The sequence below is a fragment of the Maudiozyma barnettii genome, assembly GCF_903064755.1.
Source record: "Maudiozyma barnettii strain CLIB 1767 genome assembly, contig: KABA2_05, whole genome shotgun sequence".
Lineage (NCBI taxonomy): Eukaryota > Fungi > Ascomycota > Saccharomycetes > Saccharomycetales > Saccharomycetaceae > Maudiozyma > Maudiozyma barnettii.
In genome coordinates, this window is record NW_024545242.1 from 618,460 (window position 1) to 646,038 (window position 27,579).

General features: G+C 31.8%; 10 protein-coding genes and 1 non-coding gene across 11 annotated transcripts; 8 read left to right on the top strand and 3 right to left on the bottom strand.

Moving 5' to 3' along the window:
- Positions 1-43: 43 nt before the first annotated feature.
- COQ4 (ubiquinone biosynthesis protein COQ4) lies at positions 44-1,060 on the top strand (the record flags this gene model as incomplete). The annotated part of the gene is made up of 1 exon (XM_041550915.1): positions 44-1,060. One exon carries the CDS (start codon positions 44-46, stop codon positions 1,058-1,060), a length of 1,017 nt encoding a protein of 338 aa, XP_041406849.1.
- Positions 1,061-1,408: 348 nt separating this feature from the next.
- On the bottom strand, positions 1,409-3,220 carry KABA2_05S06226 (nucleobase cation symporter-1 family protein; the record flags this gene model as incomplete). The annotated part of the gene is made up of 1 exon (XM_041550916.1): positions 1,409-3,220. The coding sequence occupies one exon, from the start codon at positions 3,218-3,220 to the stop codon at positions 1,409-1,411; it is 1,812 nt and encodes a 603-aa protein (XP_041406850.1).
- A 1,911-nt stretch (positions 3,221-5,131) lies between these two features.
- On the top strand, positions 5,132-7,399 carry MSC2 (metal cation transporter MSC2; the record flags this gene model as incomplete). Its single annotated transcript, XM_041550917.1, has 1 exon — positions 5,132-7,399. One exon carries the CDS (start codon positions 5,132-5,134, stop codon positions 7,397-7,399), a length of 2,268 nt encoding a protein of 755 aa, XP_041406851.1.
- An 834-nt stretch (positions 7,400-8,233) lies between these two features.
- Positions 8,234-11,047, top strand: EBS1 (Ebs1p; the record flags this gene model as incomplete). The annotated part of the gene is made up of 1 exon (XM_041550918.1): positions 8,234-11,047. The coding sequence occupies one exon, from the start codon at positions 8,234-8,236 to the stop codon at positions 11,045-11,047; it is 2,814 nt and encodes a 937-aa protein (XP_041406852.1).
- A 170-nt stretch (positions 11,048-11,217) lies between these two features.
- Positions 11,218-13,560, bottom strand: UME6 (DNA-binding transcriptional regulator UME6; the record flags this gene model as incomplete). The annotated part of the gene is made up of 1 exon (XM_041550919.1): positions 11,218-13,560. The coding sequence occupies one exon, from the start codon at positions 13,558-13,560 to the stop codon at positions 11,218-11,220; it is 2,343 nt and encodes a 780-aa protein (XP_041406853.1).
- Positions 13,561-14,840: 1,280 nt separating this feature from the next.
- MSS4 (1-phosphatidylinositol-4-phosphate 5-kinase) lies at positions 14,841-17,141 on the top strand (the record flags this gene model as incomplete). Its single annotated transcript, XM_041550920.1, has 1 exon — positions 14,841-17,141. One exon carries the CDS (start codon positions 14,841-14,843, stop codon positions 17,139-17,141), a length of 2,301 nt encoding a protein of 766 aa, XP_041406854.1.
- Positions 17,142-17,569: 428 nt separating this feature from the next.
- On the bottom strand, positions 17,570-18,844 carry KABA2_05S06336 (uncharacterized protein; the record flags this gene model as incomplete). Its single annotated transcript, XM_041550921.1, has 1 exon — positions 17,570-18,844. The coding sequence occupies one exon, from the start codon at positions 18,842-18,844 to the stop codon at positions 17,570-17,572; it is 1,275 nt and encodes a 424-aa protein (XP_041406855.1).
- A 2,862-nt stretch (positions 18,845-21,706) lies between these two features.
- CPP2 (cysteine-rich palmitoylated domain-containing protein CPP2) lies at positions 21,707-21,952 on the top strand (the record flags this gene model as incomplete). The annotated part of the gene is made up of 1 exon (XM_041550922.1): positions 21,707-21,952. One exon carries the CDS (start codon positions 21,707-21,709, stop codon positions 21,950-21,952), a length of 246 nt encoding a protein of 81 aa, XP_041406856.1.
- Positions 21,953-23,612: 1,660 nt separating this feature from the next.
- Positions 23,613-23,746, top strand: KABA2_05S06380. Its single transcript has 2 exons — positions 23,613-23,650; positions 23,710-23,746. It is a non-coding gene; the product is annotated as a tRNA-Ile (tRNA).
- Positions 23,747-24,005: 259 nt separating this feature from the next.
- GCD6 (translation initiation factor eIF2B catalytic subunit epsilon) lies at positions 24,006-26,144 on the top strand (the record flags this gene model as incomplete). The annotated part of the gene is made up of 1 exon (XM_041550923.1): positions 24,006-26,144. The coding sequence occupies one exon, from the start codon at positions 24,006-24,008 to the stop codon at positions 26,142-26,144; it is 2,139 nt and encodes a 712-aa protein (XP_041406857.1).
- Positions 26,145-26,845: 701 nt separating this feature from the next.
- CDC42 (Rho family GTPase CDC42) lies at positions 26,846-27,421 on the top strand (the record flags this gene model as incomplete). Its single annotated transcript, XM_041550924.1, has 1 exon — positions 26,846-27,421. One exon carries the CDS (start codon positions 26,846-26,848, stop codon positions 27,419-27,421), a length of 576 nt encoding a protein of 191 aa, XP_041406858.1.
- Positions 27,422-27,579: the final 158 nt, after the last annotated feature.

A 27,579-nucleotide genomic window follows, 5' to 3' on the forward strand; every position in this document is an offset into this window, starting at 1 on the left:
TGACACGGATTTAAATAAAATTGGATATAGTAGGTTTAACTCTATGACTGTAAAGACGGTTTCCTGTCGGGGATCGAACATGATAAGGATGAACTTTGTTCAACCTAACAGAAGACTTGTTTTGGCCGCTGCATTGACAGCTACACTAGCTGAGTTAATCGGTGGTCGCCAAGCTTTTATGGCTAATGCCATGGAAAATGGTGATTTGCATAATAAGAATATCGATTACAAAGCAGAAAAGGAGGAACGAGTTCTAAGACGTATAAACAACTTAAAGAATACAAGACCAATGACTCCTAATTACGAAGGTCATATTCCCCTATACACTACTGAAAAGGCACTATTATTCGCAATAAGTGGGTTGAGGTCATTTTTCCATCCAGAAAATGGTTTGAATATTGTTCAACTTGGTGAAGCTACCGCATGGCCTATTTTCTTAGAGAGCATGAAACGTACAATGTTATCTGATCCTACTGGCCGGAGAATTCTGAGAGATAGACCAAATGTGACCACTCAACAGTTAGATATGGATCATCTAGCTGAATATCCAAAGGGTTCCTTTGGATACCAATTCTATACGTGGTGTAAACGTGAAAACGTTTCCCCTGATACAAGAGCTCCCGTAAGTTACATAGATGATCCACTACATGCCTATATTTTCAAAAGATACAGACAATGCCATGATTTTTACCATGCATTGAATGATATGCCCATTGTCATTGAGGGTGAAATCACAGTAAAGGCTCTGGAGGCCGCTAATATGGGTGTTCCTATGGCTACTTTGGGAGCTGTGCTTGCCCCTTTGAGATTAAAACCAATTCAGAGGGAAAGATTATATCAGACCTATTTGCCATGGGCTGTCAGGACGGGGTTAACATGCAAACCATTAATCAATGTGTATTGGGAAGAGGTGTTGTCGATGGATTGCAATGAATTAAGAAAAGAATTAGGTATTGCGTTACCTCCTGATTTGAGAAACATGAGAGCCGAACGTAAAGCAAAGATACATGACTTGAATTTAAAATATAAGAAATTGAAGGAAGAGAGTCATGATTTATGAGTAAGATCCTTTACTAATGAAAATAAAATGATGTATTTTGTTTCGTATAATTGTAAATAGGGAAAAATATTATTAATTATTATTTAAAATAACATTGACATATTAAAATTAATAGAATAAGAAGAATGGTTACAAATCAATATATATAGACAGAAATATTAAAGTTATATCTGTGTGGAGAAATGAGTAAATAAAAAAGTCATATTGGGTTGAAAGATAGGAGATTACAATTAAGGTGAGTTAAATTATCACGCTTTTTCTCTATCATGTAATGTATTTCCTCATCTGAATATAAGTCTTTCATATGCAGTACGGTTACAATTCATTAGGTTGCTTATTTATTTCTTTCTACTCTTGTTTCGAAGAAACATTAACCTGATTCAATGAAGCAGCACTATCACTAGAACTACTAGTCTTTCCTAGAGTACCTTCGGTCTCCACTGTAGTCAATACGACAGGTGTTTTCTTTTCTAAGCCACCTTCATTGGAATCGACTGATGATACTTCCTCAACTCTAGTATATGACAAGTCACCTTCGATATTATAAGCATCACGTTCATATTGTTCAACTTCTTCGTATGGAACCATACCCTTTTTGAGAGCTTCCTCTGCAGTGAAAGCACCATAATAATCCTTACCATCATGCAAGATATCAATCTTGAATGGGAAGAAGATGCAAAGTGCCCAATATAAGAAGAAAGAGATGACGAAGGAGAAGAATGAATCACCGTAATAGAAGTTAACAATACCTTTGTTGGTGAAGTAACTGTTGTTGACTTGCCATGCAATACCTGGTAGACCAGGAGCCATTCCTACCACCCAAGCAACCATTGCTCTCCAGTTAAAACCTTTGTTGAAATAGTACTCACCTTCAGCGACAAAGGCTTGAGACACAGAGTAGTTTCTCTTTCTGATGATGAAATTATCACAGATCATGACAGATATCAATGGAGTCACAATGACACCGAATGAACTCATTACAGTCAAGAAAATAGAAGACGAATTGTAGAAATTCCATGGTAAACAAGCAAACGATAAAGCAGCAGTCAATAGAGCACCTCTCTTAATGTTAATATATTTAGGGAAGACACCTGCCAAATCCATACCACTAGCAAAACCTGAGTTAGAGATGGTGTAAGCCATTTGAGACAGAGTAAACGCGACACCACAGAAGAATGCACCTGCACGCCCACCAGCAGAATAGTTGGCGTTTAACCAATGGTCGAAGAAATCAAATGGCATCCAAAATTGAGAACCGTATAAGGATTGAGATGTAGAGGCACCGATGACACCAAAGACAGGGATCAAAGTAGTTGGAATCAAAAGAGCACAAATTGTACCTAACCAAATAGCAGTCTTTGAAGAACCAAATCTTGAGTAATCACTTTGATTGACAGAACCTGGAGACACAGAACCGAACCAATAAGAAATCATGTACACCCAAGCCCAAGCTTTGGTAGAACCTGTTGCGGTACCAGCTGTTGATGTGAATAAATCGCCAACACCATGGTTTTCTTTTGTCAAATAGATGATCATACCAAGCATTGCGAAAAAAGTTGCAGTACATGAAATAATCAAAAAATAATTACTTTGGTGTGGTTTCATTAAGTAACAGAAACAAGTCAATACGTGGAAAATCATGAATCCAATGACTTCCTTTGTAGTCATTGCTACATGAGAGGATAAAGTATTTGGTAAAGTTAAATAATGATGAGACCATGAATCTAAAATCAAATTTATACTTAGGCCACCTAACCATGCGTTGGAACCGTAATTAACAATACTTAGTAACACTCTAATTAAGATACCAAATGTAGAACCATAAACCCCAAAAACGAATCTTTGGGTCAAAGTAAAACCGACTTTCCAGTCATGACCCGGATAAGAATTAGCTAAAGTGAATACAATTGTTAAAGCATCACCAACAATGTAAGTCCCAATAGTCTCTGGATAACTTAAACCTACGTCTAGAGCAGATGAGGCACTAATCCAAGTACCTACAGAGAAGGAGATAACACCCCAATATGCAAAATTTGACCAGAACCCCCATGTTTGATTTTCTCTCTTTATAGGTAATAAATCCGGATTCTGTAAGAAATTTAAAGTTTGTCTATCATTAACAGGAATTTCAAGAGCTTTAAGGGCTCTTTGGAAACTCATTTTTTTTTTAGTCAATTAAACTTAAAATTTGTGATGATTATTAAGTTGTAATTCTAAACCAAAAAGAATACTAGAAATATTAATTTTAAATGAAAAACTTTTGGGAAATTGTGAAAAGAATGTAGTTTATCTTTCTTATATAAGTTTCGAGATATTGTTGCAAATATAATAAAGTGTCAAAGAAATATAACTTTATACTGGAAAATGTCAATTCTTTATTATGAATGGCTGCTAGAAATGATTGTATAAAGATTATTCTAAGTCACAAAATAACAAAAGAAGAGTAAGAGAATATCAGAATCAGGTTACTCTAAGTTATATTATGAAAGTAATAAAAATTTTCGATGAGATAATATCACCAGATGAACAATATAGTATGCAGTTAAAGTATTTAATGATAATTGATAACGTTATTTCAATTGACCGGCAATAAGAAATATTTTCAATTAAATTAAATTAAATTAACTTAGAGAATGGATGAGAGTACTTTATTAATAAACCAACGTACAGGTAAATATTATTGATGGATAGTAAACGGTATTGTTTGACTCTAAAGCAGGTTTAAGTAAATATATGTACGATATGATGCACAAATTAAATAGCAAAACTAATCTGATAATAATATTCTTGTTAACCCCAGTAATGAATATAGACTTGCAACAATTAAAATAATAATTTTCAGTTATTTCAATTCATTAGTATTTATAAAGTAAATATCGATGAGGTAACACAATAGGAATATCTTAACTTATCCTTTCAATTTCATATATAAATTGATCATTTAAAAGAATAAGTTGCTGCTACTTACAACTCTGGATTGAGATGGAAAAAAAAGTATCTACAAGGGACTGGCTGACTACTAAATTAATTAAGATGAAGAAACAAAAAAGAAAAAGAGAAAGATCAACATCATCTACATCAGCATATGTTTCCTTCTCCTTCTCTGTGTATTTCTTCCTTCCATATAAAATTTATTATTATTTTATTCCTTTAATTAACAAATTAAAATATCGATTTAATAGATTTTTCAAATTTTGCATTTAACGGGCATCAACAATTATGCAAAAAGACTAAAAAAAAGAGAGACAGAGATTTGAAATTGTTCGTTGCATGATTAAGACAACTGTTTTGGAAAGGGGAGGGAAGAAGGATCACATATTGTAATTAAAATGTTGTACATATGGAGGGAGCTATTAAGATAGAGCTATTAAGATAGAGCAAATTAATGTTTTGTTTTCTCTATCTTTGTAATATTGATCATGATGAGTACCAACTATTTTATTATTATAGAATGTATATAGCATTGAATAAAGTAAAGGCATCTGGTGATGGAGCATCGCTCATATATATATCTAAGAAAAAGATATGCACCAGTAATTGTCCCTGATTTGCATTAGATGTTATCGTATTCTATGGTTTTCAAGAGGATAGTTAAGCTCTTTCTATCATATGTAATATATGAAGATGCATATTCTTTCTTATATAGATGGATATGATTCTATTTACAAAGAATTGAGACTACATAAAAAGAACATTCTCTTAAGAAATATCTTGCACAAATTGTTATTGTAGTTAACGTTAGTGTCTTGTCTATTTGAGTTTTGTTTTTTGGTCTGCCGTTTAGAGTGACGATTTTTAACTGAAAAATATAGATTTATTTAGGTTTGTTGTCTATTTGTTCGTTAAATCTAAGCCAATATTTGTAAAACTTCTATTCAATGGTTTATTTTAATATTAATATAATGACTGTCAAGATATAAAGCATTTAAACACACATGGGTGTACGAATTTAGAAATATCCTTTTGCATTTTATAGAGATAACATAACCATTTCCTTATTTTATTGATTTTACTATTTTCTCCTATACACACCTTCTTCTTCTTCTTTTTTTAATTTTTTAATCCTTCATTATGGTACAATCCTTTCTTGCAAGGATACCTCTCATTATATCATTCCCAACAATCATTCTTTCAAGTAATTTGATTGTACCGACTTATCAAGATATTTTAGAACAACACATATCACATAATATTAATCATAATTCAAATTTGCATAATGAACAAGATCATTTTTTGTTCAGTGACTTAATAGTAAGACTAATATTCTTACCGCTATTTGCATCATTATCATTTGTCTCAATTGGGTGTTCTGTAAATATTATCAAGAGAAGATGGAGTTCTGTTATTCCAATATCCTTAACATTTATGGTTGTCTCTTTGTTAAATTTTATATTAAATCCAATTCAAACTACTGTCTTTACAATGGTTACCGTAAAGAAATTAATTCATAATGAAAATAATCAAATATATGATATCTCAATGAAGAGTCATATTTTCAATTTCATGAAAACTTATTTACCTTTAATAGGTCTATGCCTGATCATTAATTGCATCAATGAAGAAAATAGAGCATTATCGAATTTTATGTCCACCTCAGAACCATGGTATTACCTATTATTAAATTTCGTAATATATTTAGTGCTGATTATACTATTACGTTACACATATCCTGTCTTAAAATACAAACTTTTCGATACTCAAGATGACCATAATAATGCACAAGAAGATAACTATATAGAAAATAAATCTACCAGAAGAAAAGTTCTTATTTCTTTGATCTTAGGATCATTGGCATCATTGGCTACAATGTTAGTTTTAACAATATTTTATCGTGCTTCAACTTTACAATTACTTATGGTATTTGTATATATAGGTTGTGTTACCATATTCTTTTTCTCTTTGAAGGATAGTTTAATTGAATATTCTCAACGGATGTCAGATGATGGATCCAATGATCAAGCACAGATTGCAACACTTCAAATACCTAATTTCATGACTTTAATCATTGGGTTTATGTCTATTTCTTTACAGTATCTTTCGTTTAATAAAGTGGCTTCTTCCTTCACTAAGGATCTATTGACTGTGGTATTTGTCACCCTAGCTGAATATATTTCTAGGGTATCAATAAGATTGTCTTACCACAATAAACAGGGTTATCCGATTAAAAGTAGAGTTACATCAACTACACATAACGACCATCATCATCATAATCATTCATCTCAGAAGCAAAAGAAAAGTATATTTAAACAAATTGTTTTGAATAAAGATACAAGATCAATTTTTTCTTTCTTACTATTAAACACAACGTTTATGTTCGTGCAACTTTTATACTCATTTCGCTCAAAATCCCTTGGTCTATTATCGGATTCGTTACATATGGCTTTGGATTGTACATCTTTGTTTTTAGGTTTGTTGGCTAGTGTTCTAGCAACTCAAGAAGCTAGTGATAAGTTTCCATTCCATCTTAAGTACTTACAGACATTAGCAGGTTTTACCAATGGTATTTTGTTGTTAGGGATCGTATGTGGTATTTTCGTAGAAGCTGCTGGTAGAGTCTTCAAACCTACTGCTATTGAGGAGACCAATGAACTATTGGTTGTTGCTGTTCTTGGTCTATTGGTGAATTTGGTTGGTTTGGTTGCATTCGACCATACTGGCGATGGTCATAACCATGGAGATAATGGTGCTAGTAGTGACAACATGAGAGGTATCTTTTTACATATTTTAGCTGATACTCTTGGTTCTGTGGGTGTGATAATATCAACATTATTGATTAAATTGACAAACCTACACATATTTGACCCTATCGCATCTATTATGATTGCAAGTTTAATCTTATTAAGTTCATTACCTTTATTAAAATCTACGACTTTAAATTTATTATTGAAATTAGATACTAAAAAGCATAATAGTGTGAAAAATGCTTTAAATCAGATCACTACGACTCCAGGGATTACAGGTTATACAACACCTCGTTTCTGGCCAGTACAACCAAATGCTTCGGAACATGCACATAGTCATGGGGGTTCTCAACATAGTGAGAATGATCATGATCATGAACACGATCACGATCATGGCCATGAACATAGCCATAATTCACAAAATGGACATAATCATCACCATATGTCTAAGAATTTAGACAAATGCACTCTTGTTGGGTACATTCATATTCAATACGCTGAAGGTGAGAATTCTACAATCATTAAGAAAAGAGTAGAGAGGATACTGGAAAATGAAGGCATCCAAGCATGGGTACAAGTCGAGCCACAGAGTTCTAGTTGCTGGTGTAGAACAACCTCTATGAGTAGCGTCATTAATCCTAACATAAGTTCAAACTAGTCCAGTAATCTGGATATCCAGTTAATAATTATTTTAAGGAAACAAAATGCATTTTATCGATATATATACATAATGTAAAACAATTACATAATATTCTTAATACAGTTTATATAACCGAATCAGGATAGATACGTGGAACAGAAGTTGTTCAATCAGTAATGTCAATAGTCATCGGTAGCGATCATCTCAGAGTGTCCCTATCTCGTTGGATCCATATTTTTATTCTGTCTCGGTGATGAGAACATCGGAAACGTCTGTCTATCTTTGGCCGTCGTCATTTTTTTCTTTCAATTTTGCACTCAGTTTTTTATTTTATTTTTTTTTGTTTGTTTGTTTGCTCAGGAAATTTGGAAGTCTTCGTTGTAAGTCGTAAGAAGCATTGTACAAAACATTTACATAACAGTATATCATACAGTTTTATACATGATTAAGTTCAAGGTTTAATCATAGAATATCATACATTATATATATTATTAGAATATTAACCTTTTTTAAACAAGAAAAGTGAATTTAAAAGTACATCAGGAGGGGAAAAAGTACAATATAAAAATTGCGATTAGCCTCATGACAACAATTAGAAAAGATCAAAAAGTCTAGTGTTATAATAGCCTTTTTTTATAATTTAATTGTCACCCTGTTTTAAATATCTATCGATATACAAGATTGACGAACCGTTTATCAATCTAAAATAGGAACATACTTTTAGTATATTATTCCATATTTGAAGACAATTTGAATATCTATATTCCATTTTGTTTTGAAAACCAACTGAGTTAAGTATTAGAAACTTTAATAATCTCTAAGAACCTTTAAGTATTTTACGGTAATATTTCGATGGAGGGTAGCGATCTTAAAAATCCTACAAAAGATGGTATTGATAAGGCTTCTTTGCAAGAAATAATTAAAGGATTTCAAATACAATTGGACGACATCTTTAAATCCAACCAATTGACTCAAGATTATACCATTTTGAAAGGTTTTGTTAGCTTTGTACAATCAAAGATACAATCTGTATTAGAAAATAACTTTCAACGTGCATTGGAGGAATCCAAGAGCAATGATGGTGTCTCAGATATAGACTTCATTCCATTTATCCTTGATTTGACTTGGGAAAGTATATGGTACCCGATTTTTAAATGGTTTCAATCGTTTAGAAAGGTTGTTTTACGTTCTTCAGCTAATAAGAATCAACCCAGTTATACTGAACTAAGAAAATTTACTTCTAAAGTTAAGAAATTCTCGAACTCAGTAGCCGACTTTTATATGAATACTATTTTAATGTTCCATAACAACGTCGACACATCATCTGCAATTCCAAAATTTCTTTCCAATAATCTAAATCTAGAATCTAGAACTAACCCATCGCCAGCTTCTGTTGAATATAATTCCAAATTTGCAGCTTTATTGATAAGGTCATATCACAGATGTCTCATATATCTTGGTTCATTACACCGTTATAAGGCATTATGTGAAAAATTCAATAACCGATATGTGGTTGACGATTTCAATAAGTCCCTTCAATATTTTGATTTTGCCATCCTTTTATGTCCCTCGGTAGGGGAGACATATTTCCAGAAAGGTCTTATTTATATGCAGATGAATAAAATTTCAAAACTCTGTGTTAATAATATCATTGGTTGTTTAGTACCGTTACGTAGCAGATCCGCCTTGATAAATATAAACAACCTATTCTCAAAACGTGATAGTTCACTGCATAAAGCTGTCTTAGAGGTTCTATCATCGATTCATAAGGATGATTTGATTGGATCAAAAATTGTTAATAGAGAGATAATAGAATATTATACAATTGTATTGTTAGGTTATAACTTGCAGAAAGAATCCTGGATTGATAACCAAGGGAAATCAATTTCTCCTGCAATTAATAGCATAGGATTAAAGCATCTAGAATTAACTTTATATGAAAAGATATCTACTAGATATATCAAAAATATTGAATTGATTTATCATAACATAATATCGGTGATAGGGAGCTACCATTTAATAGACACATTAAAAATGGGTTGCGATGAGGAAACAGTTAAACAAAGTAAAATAGATTACTTAAAATTTGCCTTTTCCTTTATATCTATTGTCCTTGAAAAGGTTGTTATTGATGGATGGACCAAAAATATTGAAACTTCAGAATATCTGTCGATAGCTCGTATTATATTAAATTGGGTTCAAGCTGATAAAGATGTCCTAGCATATGCAAATAGTAACTCGTCATTTACTCAACTTGTGGCAACTTTACTGAACGATATTTTAGACAGCAAGTATTTGTCTCCTGGAGATCTTGAAACTAAGATACCGAGAACGTATATGTTGGAAGATGATATACTGTTGAACAGTTTACCAATTTTAAGGAAATCATACTCAGAATTTGATGATTCATCCATTATTTCAGCTTCTGATCGGATAGATCGATTATCCGGGCAGATTGGTAGTTCCGAAAAGTTAGACAAAATAGGTGAATCTACATTGAGGATGAAATCGATCATTAAAATGGGTTCAAAAGTTTTATTGAAAAATACGCAAGATATTACTTGGGATGAAAATACTGGGAAATATAAATTTACAAAGACAAGAAAGAGAACGAAGCTGAATAACAGGGAATCATTTCAAGGGGATGATAATAGATATAGTTCGAATGGTGCCTTTAACATAAACAATGATAGAATTCCGAAGGGTTTATTTTCGAAAGAAATCATAAATAACGCCCAAACAAAAAGGAATAACCACTCGTATGTCACTAAGAACGTGACTTCCAAGAATACTACTGACCCAAACAAGAATAATAAAGGGCAGTCAAATAAGAACATACCCGTATACAGTGGCTCCTCTGTAGTTGCACCAGAAACGTTTAATATCAAACCAAGTATTGGATTAGCAAACAAAGTCGAAGAACCTGGTGTGACAGAGCAATACAACAATAACATTTTGTCTGATAATATAAGTTCAACAAATTATAAAAATCCAGCCACACCTTTAGAGGTAGATGCACCACTGGATATGGCTACAATTGAGAGTGCTTTGAGAGAATTGACAAAGCAAGAGGTTAATGAACCAACTTATCAAGAGCCATTATCGAATGAAGCGCATTCGTTTTCCCTTGACTCACAACCCTCTTCTATTCCAAGTATTCCGACAACGCCTTATTCGAATACCATGAATCATTCCCAATCACAACTGGATCAAACTTTATATTATCCAAACCATAGTTCTTCTAATGGAACTTATGCACCATCTTCCACAGGTTTAATGTATATGAATAATATTATTGGCAATCCCATGGAGCAGAATGTGACGCCTACCAACAATATTGGTTTTATGAACGAACCACATCAAATGCGCGGTCCTCCAAATATGATGCCTAATGTAGGTATGAATTTTGCACAACATAGCAATTATATAAACTTTGGTTCTATGGGTTCTCAGGCATTATTACAACAACCAAATATGCCGGCTGGTAATTCACAAGGGCCAAACATGTGGGGTGGTTCTCAATTATTACCCAATCATAATATGCAACAAATTCCAGCTCCCCCTCCTCAACATAATTTTAATCAATCACAATCGCCACAGCAACAACATCAACATCAACATCAATATTATCCATATTCTAATATGAGTGGCACACCACAATGGTAAAAAATTGGCGTGGTATATATATAGATGTTTATATATAAATAATTACATTTATTGTTCGTTATATATCACAGATATTTAATGTTATGAAAATATATATTGACTGTTTGTTTGGTATTCTTATCCACTTTGATTCTTTGACTTTATGCACGATATAAATCAGTGTAGTATACTTACTGTACTGCACCCGAAGAAGTTTCACTTTCTGTCGGAGATTGAATATATGTTCGTTTCCTCATAGCATTCTTTTTAGCTTCTCTTGTATATTTCTTTATCTCTAACAATTTTTCCGCCTTCTTGACTGGATCTGATACAAAATCAGGTCTCCTTTCATCATAATAACAAGTTAAATTCAGTCTTGAACAATTAATGCACGATGGTTTCTCCTCTGTGCATTTTTTCTTTCTTAATCTACAGATCCAACAACCTGTTCTTGACCTTGTTCCGGTAGGACCTACCTTTCCCGACTGTCCATTCGAAATTACCCTAAACGAATTTCGAGCACCGCTTATGTTTGCCTTGAGAACTTCAGGAGATAACGGTTCCATTCTGACCTTCTTTTGTCCTTTCTTTAAATTTAAGCCATATGGATCTTTAGTGGATTCATTTTGTTGGGGAGGTGGTTTTGCAGAAGCAATCAGTACATACTTTGGATCATTTTTAATATGTTTTATTTTGTCTGAGTCGATATGTGTAGTACTTACCCTTTTCCCATTTTTATTCCAGTTAACAGGTTCCTGTATATATTCATCTTTTGATTTATTATCATAAATTTCATGTGGATCATTTTTCAACTTTTCATCATCAGTTGAAGATTGTGAAAGAGCATTTTCAGTATCTTTAGGGTCTATCTCAGCTCCGTGAATGACTACCCTAGGTCTTGTATATGAATGACTACCACGAGAAGAAAATGAAGCTGAATGAGGTCTTGGTAATACTGTATCTGTAGTAGTTGATGTAGCAGTATTTGTGGCTGTGGCAACTGTTAATGAATTTAATGGAGGTAATGTTTTATCACCGAATTTAAATGGTGAAGATCTCATATTTGATAATACAGCGGCAGCATTACCCATGACGTCTTCTTCTTCACTATGTCTTCTTGGTTTGTTAATTTTAGGGTTATTTAATAATCTTGTTCTTAAACCATCAAATTTTGAATTAATAATTTTTGGTTGACTTGTTGGTGTTTGTGATAATGTATCAGTTGGTGCACTACTTGGTAAATCTGGTTTTGTAGTAGGACGATTATTATTTAGGATAAAATTTGCAGGAATTTGTTGATGATGTTTCCCTGTCGGTATTCTTGATTGATCTACTGATGAAGTGACGAATTGTTCATGATAATGTGATAAATCGTTACTTCCACTTGAGTTTAGTCTACTTCTTTCTTCCTCTAATTTACCAAATGAATTTAATTTTGGTAATTTAGGAGAAGTTAATGCATCATTATTACTTGAGACTAAAAAAGCATCTCTTGATAATTTATTTGAGTTTTCTGTGAGTAAACCATCATTAGATGATGGATTATTTTTATTCCTTAAAATATTTGAAGGATATTGTGAATCTGAACTACTAGGAACCAAATCACTTGATCTAGAGGTTGTAATCACAGCAGTACTTACGCTACTACTTGGTGGAGTTTTTTTTTCATTTGAATCATTTTTAGATTTATTATTTTCATTTAAAGAATATTCATTATCATCATATTTTGAATGCATCCAAGAGGACATTTTTAAAGTGGACTGTTCTAATTTCACATTTGGATCAGTTCTTGTCTTTGTTGAATCAAAATGTAAATCACTTGCAATTACTGTATTTCTTCTCTTAGTATTACTATTTTGTTGAGACGAGTGATCCTCCAATGTTGATGAATTATTTTGTTTTAATATATCGTTAGGATTATTCTTGTTAGTGTTCATACTATTATTATGTTGATTAGTATGGTTATCATCCATGATAGTATTGTTCTCTGAAATTATTTTACTATTATAATTGCTATCATTATCTTGTTTGTTATTATTATTATTATTATTATTATTCGTAGTTTTAACTTCAATTGAATTATCTTTATTATTATGGGTATTATTATTATCCGCGCCGCCGCCGCCGTTGTTTTTTTTGTTACCGTCCTTTGAAATTGAACGAACAAAAAAATTGCCGCCTTTGTGCGCGGTAAAATTATTATTATTACCATTTTCATTCATAACGATCATTGAACGTTGTGGAGGTGGTGGCGGTGCTACCAGTGGAGAATTCGTTATATTAGTAGTTGTAGCACTAGAAGTAGTGGTTGATGGTGATGAAGTGGAAAGATCATGAATCCCAGAATGTATTAAACCAGTATCTTGTCTGGATGGAGAAGGTTCATGTTTTAATATATTAGAGGGACTATTTTCAGGTGTATTATTTGGAGCTATAGTAATTTTATTAATTGATAATAAAGGATTTTCGTCGTACTCTGTCTTTACTGAATTAAATTCAGTGACAGTATTGGTATTTTTCTGATCTTCACTCATTATTCGACCAAAAAAAAATATAATGAACTTCTATTTTAGAGAGACTGTGTGTTTAATTTATGCAAAAAGGGTGGGGTGAGTATTTATTAGACAATTCTATAATCTCAATATAATTAGCATATAGCTAAATGTTTGTTTGTATTTTTTTTTCCACGTACTGAGAGTATCACTCTTTCTTACAGGAGTCTTATCTCAATGCATTCAAGTAATAAGAATAACTTGGTTTAAGTATTTTCTATTCTCTATATATTATATACTATTTTTCTTATCTATTAATTATTAGTTTTTTTTAGTTTTTTGGGCTCTTCTTCGTTCTCCACACGTTTCAAAAAATAAAAGTAAAAAAAAGGAAACAGATGAAAGTGGGGGGGAAAGAACGAATAAGAGTATATATATGCACACCCACATAGTGATATATGTTGGTATAAAACAGGTTGTATTATAATACTATAATAAAAATACAGTTACAGTGATATATATTCTCAACTTGCCATCCTTAATTTTGTATTATAACGTATCAATGACCAGAGAGGGATACGGGCGTCTATTTCCCAACAGGCGAATTAGAACCAGAATTATTTAAGGATACACCACCACGCACACACACAAATATAATTAAGCGCCCAACCTTAAAAATACAGAGCGGAGAGAGAAAGAGAAAATCGACAACGCGAGAAAAACTGAAAAAACTGAAAATTTGGAAAAAACTGAGAATTTTTATCGCTGTTTCTATCTCGCAATATGGTCACGTTGAACGAACCCCCACCCTGCATAAACGAAAAAAAAAAAGAAGGATGAGAATATATTATCACAGAAACAGAGGTACAATAATATATTTATTTGTATATTATTGATTATTTCCTATTTCTATTATAATAATAATAATAACGTTGTAATAATATTATGTAAAGAAGGATGTACACGATATCTCTATTTTGATTGTGTTTTTTGAAGAAGAAGAGGGAATAGTGAACCTTGCATTAAATTTGTTATTGTATTCATTGTTATTTAAACTTTTTAATGGAGGTTGAAGTTATATATATTATATTATATATATATCAATATATATAATATATTGATATTGGTAAACATTACGTACACTGTTTTACAACAATTTTCCAATTTGATTTTGCGCGTTTACTTAACATTACTACATAAAAAAAGTATCAATTAAACAATATCGATATACACATATACATATATATATTCGAAAGGGATTAGATTATTGTGGATTAAATGGTTTTAAGGTGTAAATTGATTTTGATTATTACAATTATTAAATGAATTTAATACAAAATACAAACAATAATATTGATATTAGTATTGATATTAATATTGATAATGATAAAAAAGGAAGAATGAATACAACAACTACAACAACACATAAACATTCAAATAGTTTCCATTCTTCTTCAAATAGTGAATCTAATTTGGAATCTCCAAAATTATTAAATGATAATATATCAACGCCAACTTCTATTGAAGATTACTCAACGACAAATAAATTGGCTTATAAAAATAACACAAATAATAAAGATGATACAATAATAATAAAGAAAGAACAACAACAACAACAACAACAACAACAACAACAACAACAACATAATAATAAAATACTTGATAGTGACCATTTATTGATTCATACAAATTCATATATTCATGATCCCATCAATGATAGCATATTATTAAATAAAAATGTATCAAGAAGAACATCAAAATCAAGAAAATCTATTAAGCATTTATCATCCTTTGATTTTAGCAATAATAATAATACAAACAATAAAAATAACAATAATAATATTCCGTTTCATGCTTCAAAGCATTCTCAAATTTTACCATTAAGAACAAATGTTAATGTTAATGATGATAATGATCAGAGTATTCCAAATATACGGCATTTATCAATAAATTCATTACCAACGGGATCCATAAATTCAAAGAGAAAAAGTAGAATATTAAGATTAAAGAAAGATCAAGATCAAGATAATATACAATATCAACGTTCTAATTCAATCCCAAATGAATTATTATCAACAAATTCTGAAGGTTCAAGTTTAGATAAGATTAGAAATAATGTTCGTGGTAGTATTAAAAAGACAGATATTTCAAAGAAAGAAATTAATAAAATGAGAAAGATTTTAAGAAGAGACAGAAGAATGAGAAGAAAAAGAAAAACTTTTTTAATTGACGATGATCGTGTTCTAATCGGTAATAAAGTTAGTGAAGGCCATGTGAATTTCATTATTGCTTATAATATGTTAACTGGAATTAGAGTAGCTGTATCAAGATGTTCAGGTATAATGAAACCATTAACTATGTCAGATTTCCATTTTAATAAGAAACTTGCATTTGATTATCATGGTAATGAATTGACTCCATCATCTCAATATGCATTTAAATTTAAGGATTATAGTCCCGAAGTCTTTAGAGAATTAAGATCTATGTTTGGTTTGGATCCTGCAGATTATTTGGTATCTTTAACTTCAAAATATATTTTAAGTGAATTAAATTCACCAGGGAAAAGTGGTTCTTTTTTTTATTATTCAAGAGATTATAAATATATAATTAAAACCATTCATCATTCTGAGCATATTCATCTTAGAAAACATTTAAAGGAATATTATGATCATATTAAAAAAAATCCCAATACTTTGATTTGTCAATTTTATGGTCTACATAGAGTGAAAATGCCAATTTCATTTCAAAATAAAATTAAACATAGAAAAATTTATTTTATTGTAATGAATAATTTATTCCCACCTCATTTAGATATCCATAGAACGTATGATTTGAAAGGATCCACTTGGGGCAGAAGAACAATAATAGATCAAAAACAATTCCAACAAAATGACAATACTTATAGACCAGTTCTAAAAGATTTGAATTGGTTAGATTTAAAAGAGACTATAAAATTTGGACCTTTGAAGAAAACAAAGTTTTTGAATCAATTACAAAATGATATTGTTTTATTAACAAAATTAAATATTATGGATTATTCGTTATTGATTGGTATTCATGATTTGAACAAAGATGAATTAATATCAGATAATGAAGACGAATACGAAGATAATAATGAAGAAGAAGAGATACAGGTTGCAGTGGATGCAATTATTCAAACCCATAACAATATAGAACCACATCATGATAATGTTAGTAACATATCACCTTTGGATGGTTCTGCTGCTTCTGATGGAATAAATCTTAATGAGATTTTGAAAAGGCATGATGTAGAACAGTCAGTCAAGAAAAGACCAATTCGAGGCTATGAAGTGAGCACAGTGGTCTCCCATTTTTTCAAAGATTATGAGGGTGGTATAAGATCTTCAGATACATTCAACCAAGATGGCCAATATATTTATTATATTGGATTGATTGATTGTTTGACGAATTATTCAATTGTTAAAAAATTGGAAACATTTTGGAGAAGTTTGAACCATAATAGGAAATTGGTCAGTGCTATTCCTTCAAAGGATTATGGGGAGAGATTGTATGAGTTCGTGGAGAATTCTTTAGAGACAAAAACTTCTTTTGAACCATATTTAGATAATCCCAATGTAAGGAATTATAAAGATTGTCCATGATGTATCGAGAAACAAAAAAATATAAAAACCCTTTTGCATGAAATCAATACCTATAGACAATTTCAAATATATCTATATTTATATATTTTTTACACATAGCATATTCTTCATTACAATATTTATAACAACCCTATTTCCCACCGTCAATTGTTTTTGGCACTTTTGAAAAGAAAAGATTTTGGGTATATCAAAATTATTAATATTAATACATATGTAGACATAATACAGGATATTATACGAGGATATTAAACGTGGGTTGTTTTTATATATTAATTCACATTTAAAAAAAAGATAGGAAAACGAACTTTGAATGATAAGATACTACTATATCATCAAAAAAGATTGATAAAGTAGATCTAAGAAAAAAATAACGATTATTTCTTTTAGAAATCAAAATGCAACTGGTCAAATTAAACCATTATATCTAACTATAATAAGAAGATGGCAACAGCACCTAGAAGACCAGCTAGACCAGCAGATTGCTTGATAGCATTGTTGGAGTCTTGAACAGCAATGCTCTTAGTAGAAGCAACAGAGGTTTGAACTTGGACTTGAACTGGAGTAGTGTTGGAAGCTTTAGCAACGGAAGCAGCAGAAGCAGCAGACTTAGAAGAGTGGCATACTTCGTCACAAGAAGTGATGGTGACAGTAGCAGTAGAGGCAGCAGACTTAGAAGCATGACAAGCTTCATCACATGAAGTAACAGTAGTAGTTGTTAGTGAGTTGATGGTGGTGGTAGCTTCGGCAGCCTTCTTTGATTGACAAACTTCGTCACAAACGGTGACAGTTTGAGTTGAGTTAGCATAAGCAGTAGTGGTGACATCACTTTCTGGACAGAAAGTGGTAGTTTCGCTGCTGATATCAGTCAAAGTATTGGTAACAGTTTCTTGAGAGGCAGTGATGTTACTTTGAGAGTTAATGGAAGAGGCGATGGCTGAAGAAGAACCAACAACAGAGGCAGATTCAGAAACGGTAACGGAAGAAGAACCAACAGCAGAAGCAGAGCCGGATTCAGAAACAGTAGCAGAAGAAGAATCAGTTACAGAGCCGGATTCCGATTCAGAAACAGTAGCAGAGCCAGATTCAGAAACAGTAGCAGAAGAAGAATCAGTTGCAGAAGCATCGTCAGCTGTTAATGAGTTAGTAGCTGAAGTGGCAGCGCTGGAAGTAGCTTCGGAAGAAGCATTAGAAGTAGCGCTGGATGCAGCAGAAGATTCAGCTTCAACGGAGGCTGAAGCAGCTGCAGCAGAAGTTGAAGCAGCTGCACTACTGGAAGCAGCAGCAGAAGTTGAAGCAACAGCACTACTGGAAGCAGCAGCAGAAGATGAAGCAGCAGCAGAAGATGAAGTAGCAGCAGTAGGTTCAGCATCGGCCTTGGCAACAGCAGCAGCGATGTCTGATGATAGGTAAGAAGTATACCATGGAGCAGAGGTAGCCATGTTTTCTAGAGCAGTAACATCAGCTGCATCTAGACCATCGTACAATGTAGTGAAGGACATATCAGTAGCACCTTGAGCAGCAAAATAAATTTGGATAACACCATTTGGCATATCTAGACCGCTATTTAGCATCCAGTCTGAATAAGCTGTGGAATTCTGGCTAACATCATGTAGGATAACGTTTAATTCAGCAATGTCATCAGCGGATAATGCTAGAGCTAGAGAAGAGGAACCAAGTAGCACAAGAGCAGTAGATAGCTTCATTTTTCTGTGTATAATTGAGTTATTGTGGTGATTAGTTGTATTTTTTATATTCATACAAGAAAAAGAATAGAAGAAAAAGAAAGACAATTTCGTAGCAAACAGAACTATTATAAATATTTGAAACTCCTCTTCCTTTTTATATTATTGATAAATCATCGAATTTAATTGTTAATTATATTATTATGATACTCCTAGCAACAGTTCTGACATGAAATATGGTTTTCTTATGGGATTTACTACGATTTTTCTTATAGTTTATTACATGCTTCGTTTAATAATTATTATAATAAAATATTTGTGCAGTCAACGCTTCATACATTGGAGTTGGTGTCCTAGGTATATTAGCATTTCTACTTAATATTCGTAGATGGTCAAGTTATTCTACAAAAAGTAATTTACAGGAGGAGGGGTGTCAATCTACGCTAAGATTCTTTGTCATGGAATCCCACAGTTGTTGCTACTGCTTCATTGAATAATGAATGAATGAAAATTTCATTTGGTTATTTTGTTATTATTGCTGCCTTTTCTTGTTCTTTTGACATTTTTACCCATCATGATGAAACATGCTTAGCTATATGCGCGTGAGACATAATAGCAGCAACAAATAAAAAAACCGTACTCCATATCCTGTTAATAGATACATTGCCCAGTTGAGATATGTACACAACAGAATTCTTTGTCGTTCGTATATTTACAATTTCTTATTTCTCTTTTTGGTATACGAGATTGCACTGTCAAAATTGGGCTCCTATTCATCTATTTATTTGAATTTTTCTTTTTTCACGCTGGTTGTTAGTTCAACTTATTTTTCATTTTCCGTGCGGACATTGTATTTTCAAAGCGTGTGGGAACTATTTTAATGACACAGTAAGAGTCAGAGGACTGCAGATCCGCAATCAATTCAGGTACCTCAACCATTTTAGGACATTTGCAAAATAAGGCACCCACAATAAATTTTATTCTCTTATTATTATTGAGGGAAAAAACATCACAGATTATTGCGTATTAATATAGGTAATTTTGCTTTAATCTGCAGGTTTTTCGCATGATAGCAGCTGGTTCTATTTCGAAGATTTTTTAAAATATCTTGCAGTTATACTTATATGTGAGCCAAATTGTTTTTGGCTGCAAGTTGAAGAGAATTTTGGTTTAAGGAGAGCACTCATTTGTTAGAATTCGTTGAATCTCACGAATGTGTTAATGTGGTAAGTGAAAAATAATGTTCCCAAAATGGACAAGTTATTTTGAAAATTTATTTTGTATTCTTATGGGGGCCAAGGAATAATTAAAAGTAAACATATAGTTGAAAAAAAATGAATTGAGCATAATAGGAAAATCGTAGAAAATAACGAAGTCCCATTTTAGATAAACCTTTTCAAGATCGCGTTCCTTTTCATTGTAACACATTCTCGATTCTTTTTTTTTTACAATACACAGTATTATTTGAGTGTCTTATTTTTTGGATATGTAGGAAACACTTTAATTAAAAGCTGGTATTATGCTTTGTAAAACAAGAAGTGAGAGTTCAAATTATCGCGTTTATTCTTTATTGAATATGTCGTGTTTTGAATTTTATTTTAAAGATGTTTGTTTACGTTAACATTATACAGAAAACAAACATCCTTGGTAATTGGTTTGAATGTGTTTTTTAGTAACTCCTTGGATAAAAAAATATTGAATGCCAAGAACATATAGGTAGGTTGAACAGATATATAATTTCTAATATTATCTTATAATTTTGGATATTTAGGAAGACTTACCAATCATGTTCACTGGGTAAAATACATATTAGTTCATTTGTATTCAGTATTTAACATAATATTGATATGATTTAAATCTATTGATCTATATTAAGCATCATATTAATAAGTTATAGCGTGTAGCATCCATCGATGATATAAGTTCATAAAGGAGCACCTTAAAACAAATGGAAATGATAGGGAACCCAATTTAATAAAAAATGATAGTCAATTTTGTCTACAATAAAACTTTTCTCTAGCTTTAATATAACTCCGATAAAGAATTCAAAATTAACAATCTCTCAGGGGTGTTTCAATTGAATATGTTAAGGAAAAGCAAAATGTATGTACCATAATTGTTAAACGTGTAAATATTGGGTTAACTCAAGAATCAAATAAATAAATATTATATCTTTGGAGATATATTATTATTTGAGTTATTGAAAAAGTATAGTATTTAGCTTTTCCTTCTATATTCCTGATTTATCAATAGGTTCAGTATAAATGACATTTTATACTAGTCCATTTTCTTTAAAAAAAGAGAAAGAATCAATTCTAATAATTTCAAGAGACCTAAAGTTCCTCTTATATAAATTCAGATTAATTTGTGGATAATCCCCAGCTCACCCCTGTCGTGGAAAGTTCGCAATCATAGCTCTTGATTAGTTGTGATTAAATGTCTGGGAACTACGATGGATAGCGATGTCATCAAAAGAGAGTGTGTCTACAAAGTCCCCAAAATGTCAATTCGGGCAAATTTTGGAAAAAAGACGGAAATAAAAAAGCGTCTCCCACACAAATACACACAAAATACCTAAATATGTTTTTTTATGAGGCGCAGTCTGTGCTTAATACTATGCTAGTTGAGTATTTTTTCAATTCACGAACAAAATTTTACATTATTTTCTTTCGGATTTGAATCACTATAGCAGAAACTAGAATTTTTGAAGGTTTTATTTTTTGGTGAGCCAAATCAATCAACCATCAATATCTAGATATAAAAACAAAATACTTTTAATACTGATCTAGTTTAGATATAGTCATTATTGAATAAGAATTAATAAGTGATTCCCAATTTTTTGAAAGCGAATCTACTCTCCAGAATAATACAGCAACAACATATATGTCTCAACAGGGTTACTATCAACAGGGTCCTCCACAGCAAGGTTACCAACAACAGGGTCCTCCACAGCAAGGTTATTATCAGCAAGGTCCTCCACAGCAAGGCTATTATCAGCAAGGTCCTCCACAGCAACAGCAACCGGTTTATGTTCAACAGGCTCCTCCACCAAAAGATGATGACTGCTGCGGTACTTTCTGTAAGATGTTATGTTGCTGCTGTTGCTTGAGTTTGTTATGTGCCCAATGATTGTGAAGGTTTAATTACGTATTCACTACTAATAGTACTCTACTATAATAATGTTTTGAATGTGTTCTTTTTCTAACATTTGTATATTAAATTATAACTGGATCACCCAATAATTTATGCAATAATAACAACAAATTAATTAATATTTTTTATCTCTTTCCCTGTAATTGATTTTTATTGAGGTGTAGGTGCATAAGCATTATTTTAGGATGTCTCGAATATTGATGGGCATTAATTGCTGTGGTATATATAGGTATCATCATTGTATTATTTTTATATAATCGAAATATAATATTATTATCTTTTTCTTTTAATTTAAGTAAATTGACTATCCTTTTTTTATTGAAAATTTAGGAAAGGCAGTTTCATGTTCTTTTGGATTGTTAGTAATGTCATCAATATGTTTATTCCACTACGTTCAGTAAGATATACAGTATAAAGTGTTGTTGTTTTTGTCCTATTTTTCAAAGGTAGAAGTTATAAAGTTAATTAAATTAATGTTATTTGATTTGATCTCTTAATAAAACCAGAGTGCCATGCTTTAACGATAAAAGATGTGTACATCCTGAAACAATTTTATTTTTGAGTCCTCTTATTGCTTGGAATAGATTAAAACATTTCTTTTTTTTTGACATAGTACGGCCTACCGTATAGTACTATGCTCAATTCCTTTTTTACATTACAGGTTAAAGATTGTAGATAATCTGAGTTAGAGTTTTTCCTTCTATTACTCTCTTCAGGTGATGACATATATGAGTAATTGTGCAATTAAGCTGGATATTTAGTGACATATATTACACTTAATTTTAATATAGGTCACTCTTAAGTTATGAAAAACAAAATTGAGCTTTAAACTCGGTATACAACTCAAATATATTATTGGTTTTGAGTGTAAACGTAAGTTTGAAATCGAGAATATACGATTAGTATTCGAGTTGAAATTATCGGACATAGTTATAGATATTCAAATGTATAATCTTGTGATTTATTTTATGTTATATAAAGTAAGTCTATATAAGGAAGATTGTATATATATAAAGTTAGAATATGTGGTCCTTTTATACTTTTGGAAAAGGAAAACAGTCTACCAAATATTGATAGTATTCTTACTAAATATTCTAGAAACATGTTCTAGACACTTATGAAACAATTAGTAATACTTGCTTACTAATCATTCTTAAAGAATGTTCTAGAATCATATTGAACAGTTAGTAATAATTTCTTACTAAACATAAAATTGTAATAACCAAGTATTGCTACTTTCTATATTATAACATTGAGTACTTAATAATACTTGACGTTTTCTTCAACTCTCCTCTTCTATTTTTTTCATTCAACCTTCCTTACAGATATTTTCAGGATGTCTTATACATATATATAAATTCAAACTGTTAATGTTCCAAAGAGAGGAGTACTTCAAAATATAATCAATCGCCAAAGGTATTAGTTCTTCATGAGTTGCTTGGTGATCTAAGCCCAAAAATGTTTTCCAATTTTCAAACAATATACTTTAAAACCCTAATATAATAATAATTGGCTTATATTCATGGTATAAACCATACCACTGGAATTAGTGTAACTTTTCTTAGTTCATAAAAATTAAAAGTTCAATTGTTAAGAAGCTTATAGGGAGATACATATTTTTAGAGTTTTTGAAAATGCTCGTGTAGCTCAGTGGTTAGAGCTTCGTGCTTATAGCACACTCCTTAAAAAGGAGCATCCTATGCCTATGGTCTTTAAATCTAGATCGGTAAAGCAACGCGACCGTCGTGGGTTCAAACCCCACCTCGAGCACTTTCTCTTTTTGTTTTTTTTTCTTTATTTATCACAATATACGATGTTAGATTAGTGTTTTTTCTATGGTTTTTTTTCGCTTACCAGTTCACGATGACTGTATTGCTCTACAATGTAGAAATTTTCATGTGATGTGCGATGGAGATTTAGATATTTATTAGTTCATTAAAATAGAACACTAAAAACAGTTTGTTCCTTAATACCAAATTATTATTAGTTTAACAACGACTAAAACAGATAAAGTGTTACAGTAACTGCAATGGCTCCAAAAAAAGGTTCTGTAGGGAATTCCAATTCTAGAGATGTCGACGTGGAAGATCGTTTCCAAGCTGTTGTTCTAACCGATTCTTTCGAAACCAGATTCATGCCATTAACTGCAGACAAACCAAGATGTTTGTTACCTTTGGCTAACGTTCCTTTAATTGAATATACTTTAGAATTTTTAGCTAATGCTGGTGTTAATGAGGTTTATTTAACTTGTTCATCACATGCAAATCAAATCGATGAGTATATTGAAAATTCTAAATGGAATTTACCATGGTCACCTTTCAAGATTTCTACTATTCTTGCACCCGAAGCTAGATCTGTAGGTGATGTTATGAGAGATCTAGATAACAGAGGTATTATAACAGGTGATTTTATATTAGTTAGTGGTGATGTTATTACAAACATTGATATCAGTAAAATGATTGAATTCCACAGGAAAATGCATGCTCAAGATAAGGATCATATTGCCACTATGTGTTTAAGTGAAGCTACAGAATATTACAAGACCAGGACTTTTGAACCGGCTGCTTTCATATTGGATAAATCTACAAATAGATGTATATATTACCAGGATTTACCATTAATATCTTCTCAAGAAAAGGGTGCTGTCCAGATTGATCCAGAATTATTAGAAAGCGTTGATGAATTTACTATTAGAAATGATTTAATTGATTGTAGAATAGATATTTGTACTCCTCATGTGCCACCTATTTTCCAAGACAACTTTGATTACCAATCCTTGAGAACTGATTTCGTCAGAGGTGTTATATCTAGTGATATTTTGGGTAAGAGCATTTATGCATACATAACTAGTGATTACGCAACCAGAGTCGAGAGTTGGCAATCATATGATACGATATCGCAAGATTATATTGGTAGATGGTGTTATCCAATGGTATTAGATAACAATATGCAATACGATCAAACTTATTCCTATGAATCCAGACATATCTACAAAGAGAACAATGTTGTCTTAGCTCAATCATGCAAGATTGGTAAATGTACAGCAATTGGGTCTGGTACAAAGATTGGTGAAGGTACACGTATTGAAAACTCTATCATTGGTAGAAATTGTCAAATTAGTGAAAATATTGTGATAAAGGATAGTTTCATCTGGGATAATACAATTATTGGAGATAATAGTAAAATAAAGCATTCTATTGTTGCATCCCATGCTAAATTGGGAAATAATGTCACATTGAACGACGGTTGTATTATCGGTTTCAACGTTATCATTGATGATAATATGGAGATTCCAAAGAGCACTAAGATCTCATTTAAGCCAGTCAAAAATCTAGGATCATCTACATTTAATCTTGGAGGAGATGAAGAGGCTTCCGATGAAGAAGATTCAGTTGAGTATTCAAGCTTTGTCGGTGTGAATGGTGTCGGTTACCTGTATGACAGTGACACATCTGATGATGACGAAGATGAATCGAATGATATACATAAAGTGTCGAACTGCCTAGCTTATCAACTTGAAGAGCTATATCTAAGTGATGCGTCCATATCTTCTATTACTAAGAGAAAGAAGAAGAAGAGAACAATGTCGTCCAACAGTATGTACACTGATAGAGAAGACATTGAATCAGAGGATGATGACGATGAAGATTTTGAGGCCGAAGGTCTTGCAACTGTTGAGAGAGCATTAGAGAACAATCATGACATTGACACTGCATTATTAGAATTAAATACTTTAAGAATGAGTATGAACGTAACTTACCACGAAGTTAGAACAGTTACTGTTATGGCTTTAGTGAGAAGAGTTTATCACTTTATTTCAACTCAAACTTTAGGTCCAAAGGATGCCGTCCACAAGGTATTCAACCATTGGGGTGATCTATTCAAGAGACAAGCATTTGAAGAAAGTGAATTCGTTGACTTAATGAATATTATTATGGATGTCGTAGAGGATACCCATTTCGATAAACCAGATTTAATTCTATTTGGTGCTTTCACTTCATTGTATGATAACGATATTCTAGAGGAGGATATCATTTATAAATGGTGGGATAACGTTTCAGATGATCCAAAATATGATAATGTCAAGGGTTTGATAGCCAAATGGGTTGAATGGTTAAGAACTGCGGATGAGGAATCATCTGAAGAAGAGTCATCTGAAGAAGAATAAATTTAATGATTTCTTCGTACCCTAATAGACGTGCATTGTAAATTATTAAATATATACATATAAACTAGCAAACGTATCAGTATTAATAGATATATAACGAGATAATTTATCTGATTGTTGACAGTATTCATTGTTATTATATGGCAATTATGATAGTTTCTTATAGTTTCTTAACGTTACCCTCTTTAATTTCTTTTTATTCTAAATTATCCAAATTTTGTTAAGCGTCTGCGGGCTTTCTCTGGAAATTTCATGTATCACCATATATTTATATTGTTATCTTCGCATAGAGCGAAATGAATTATAGTCAGAAGGATAAGCAAAGAAAGAGAAAAAAAAAGATATTGACGGGTTGTTTAGTTTGGCTGGGTTTATTTTTTTAAAAGTGAAAGAAAGAGGAAATAAATATGCTATGAAACATAGGTTAGGCATAAAGAATTGGCAAATATATTCTTTTTGTGAAGTCGTTCTTACTGTACTGACATAGTTATATATATTTAAGAAGTACAAGTTTGAAGAATTATACAATCTTACTGTGTTATTACTTATTTCCCCCTTCAGATATAAACATATTCTCATTACGTTTTAGGTCTCGTTATCTGTAATTCATTAAAAGCACAACTAAAGTTTATTAACATAAAGTTTAGCTGTTAAGTTATTTAAAGTTTATTTTTCGAACAAAACAAGTATAATTATTAGTGATGCAAACTCTAAAATGTGTTGTAGTAGGTGATGGTGCTGTTGGTAAGACATGTTTACTCATTTCGTATACGACGAATCAGTTTCCAGCTGATTATGTTCCAACTGTTTTCGATAACTATGCTGTTACAGTCATGATTGGTGACGAACCATACACTCTGGGTCTATTTGATACTGCTGGGCAAGAAGATTATGATAGATTAAGACCTCTTTCATATCCATCTACTGATGTATTCTTGGTGTGTTTCAGTGTAATCGCACCACCATCCTTCGAGAATGTTAAAGAAAAATGGTTCCCTGAAGTACATCACCATTGTCCTGGTGTTCCATGTCTAGTGGTTGGTACTCAAATAGATTTAAGGGATGACAAGATTATCATTGAAAAATTACAAAGACAAAGGTTACGTCCAATTACTGTAGAACAAGGTGAAAGATTAGCTAGGGATTTGAAAGCTGTTAAATATGTAGAATGTTCTGCTTTAACTCAACGTGGGTTGAAAAATGTCTTCGATGAAGCTATTGTGGCAGCTTTGGAACCTCCTGTCATTAAGAAGAGCAAGAAGTGTACTATTTTGTAGGTTACAGGATTAAAGAATTGATTATAAAATATTTTTGATGGAAATTAAGAGGAAGTTGCAACAAAAAGGAAGGAGATTCAAAAGAAAAAATAGATGATAAAAGAAGAAATGATTATTATTGTTTACTATGATTTTTACATGTGTGCAGTACAGGTCAC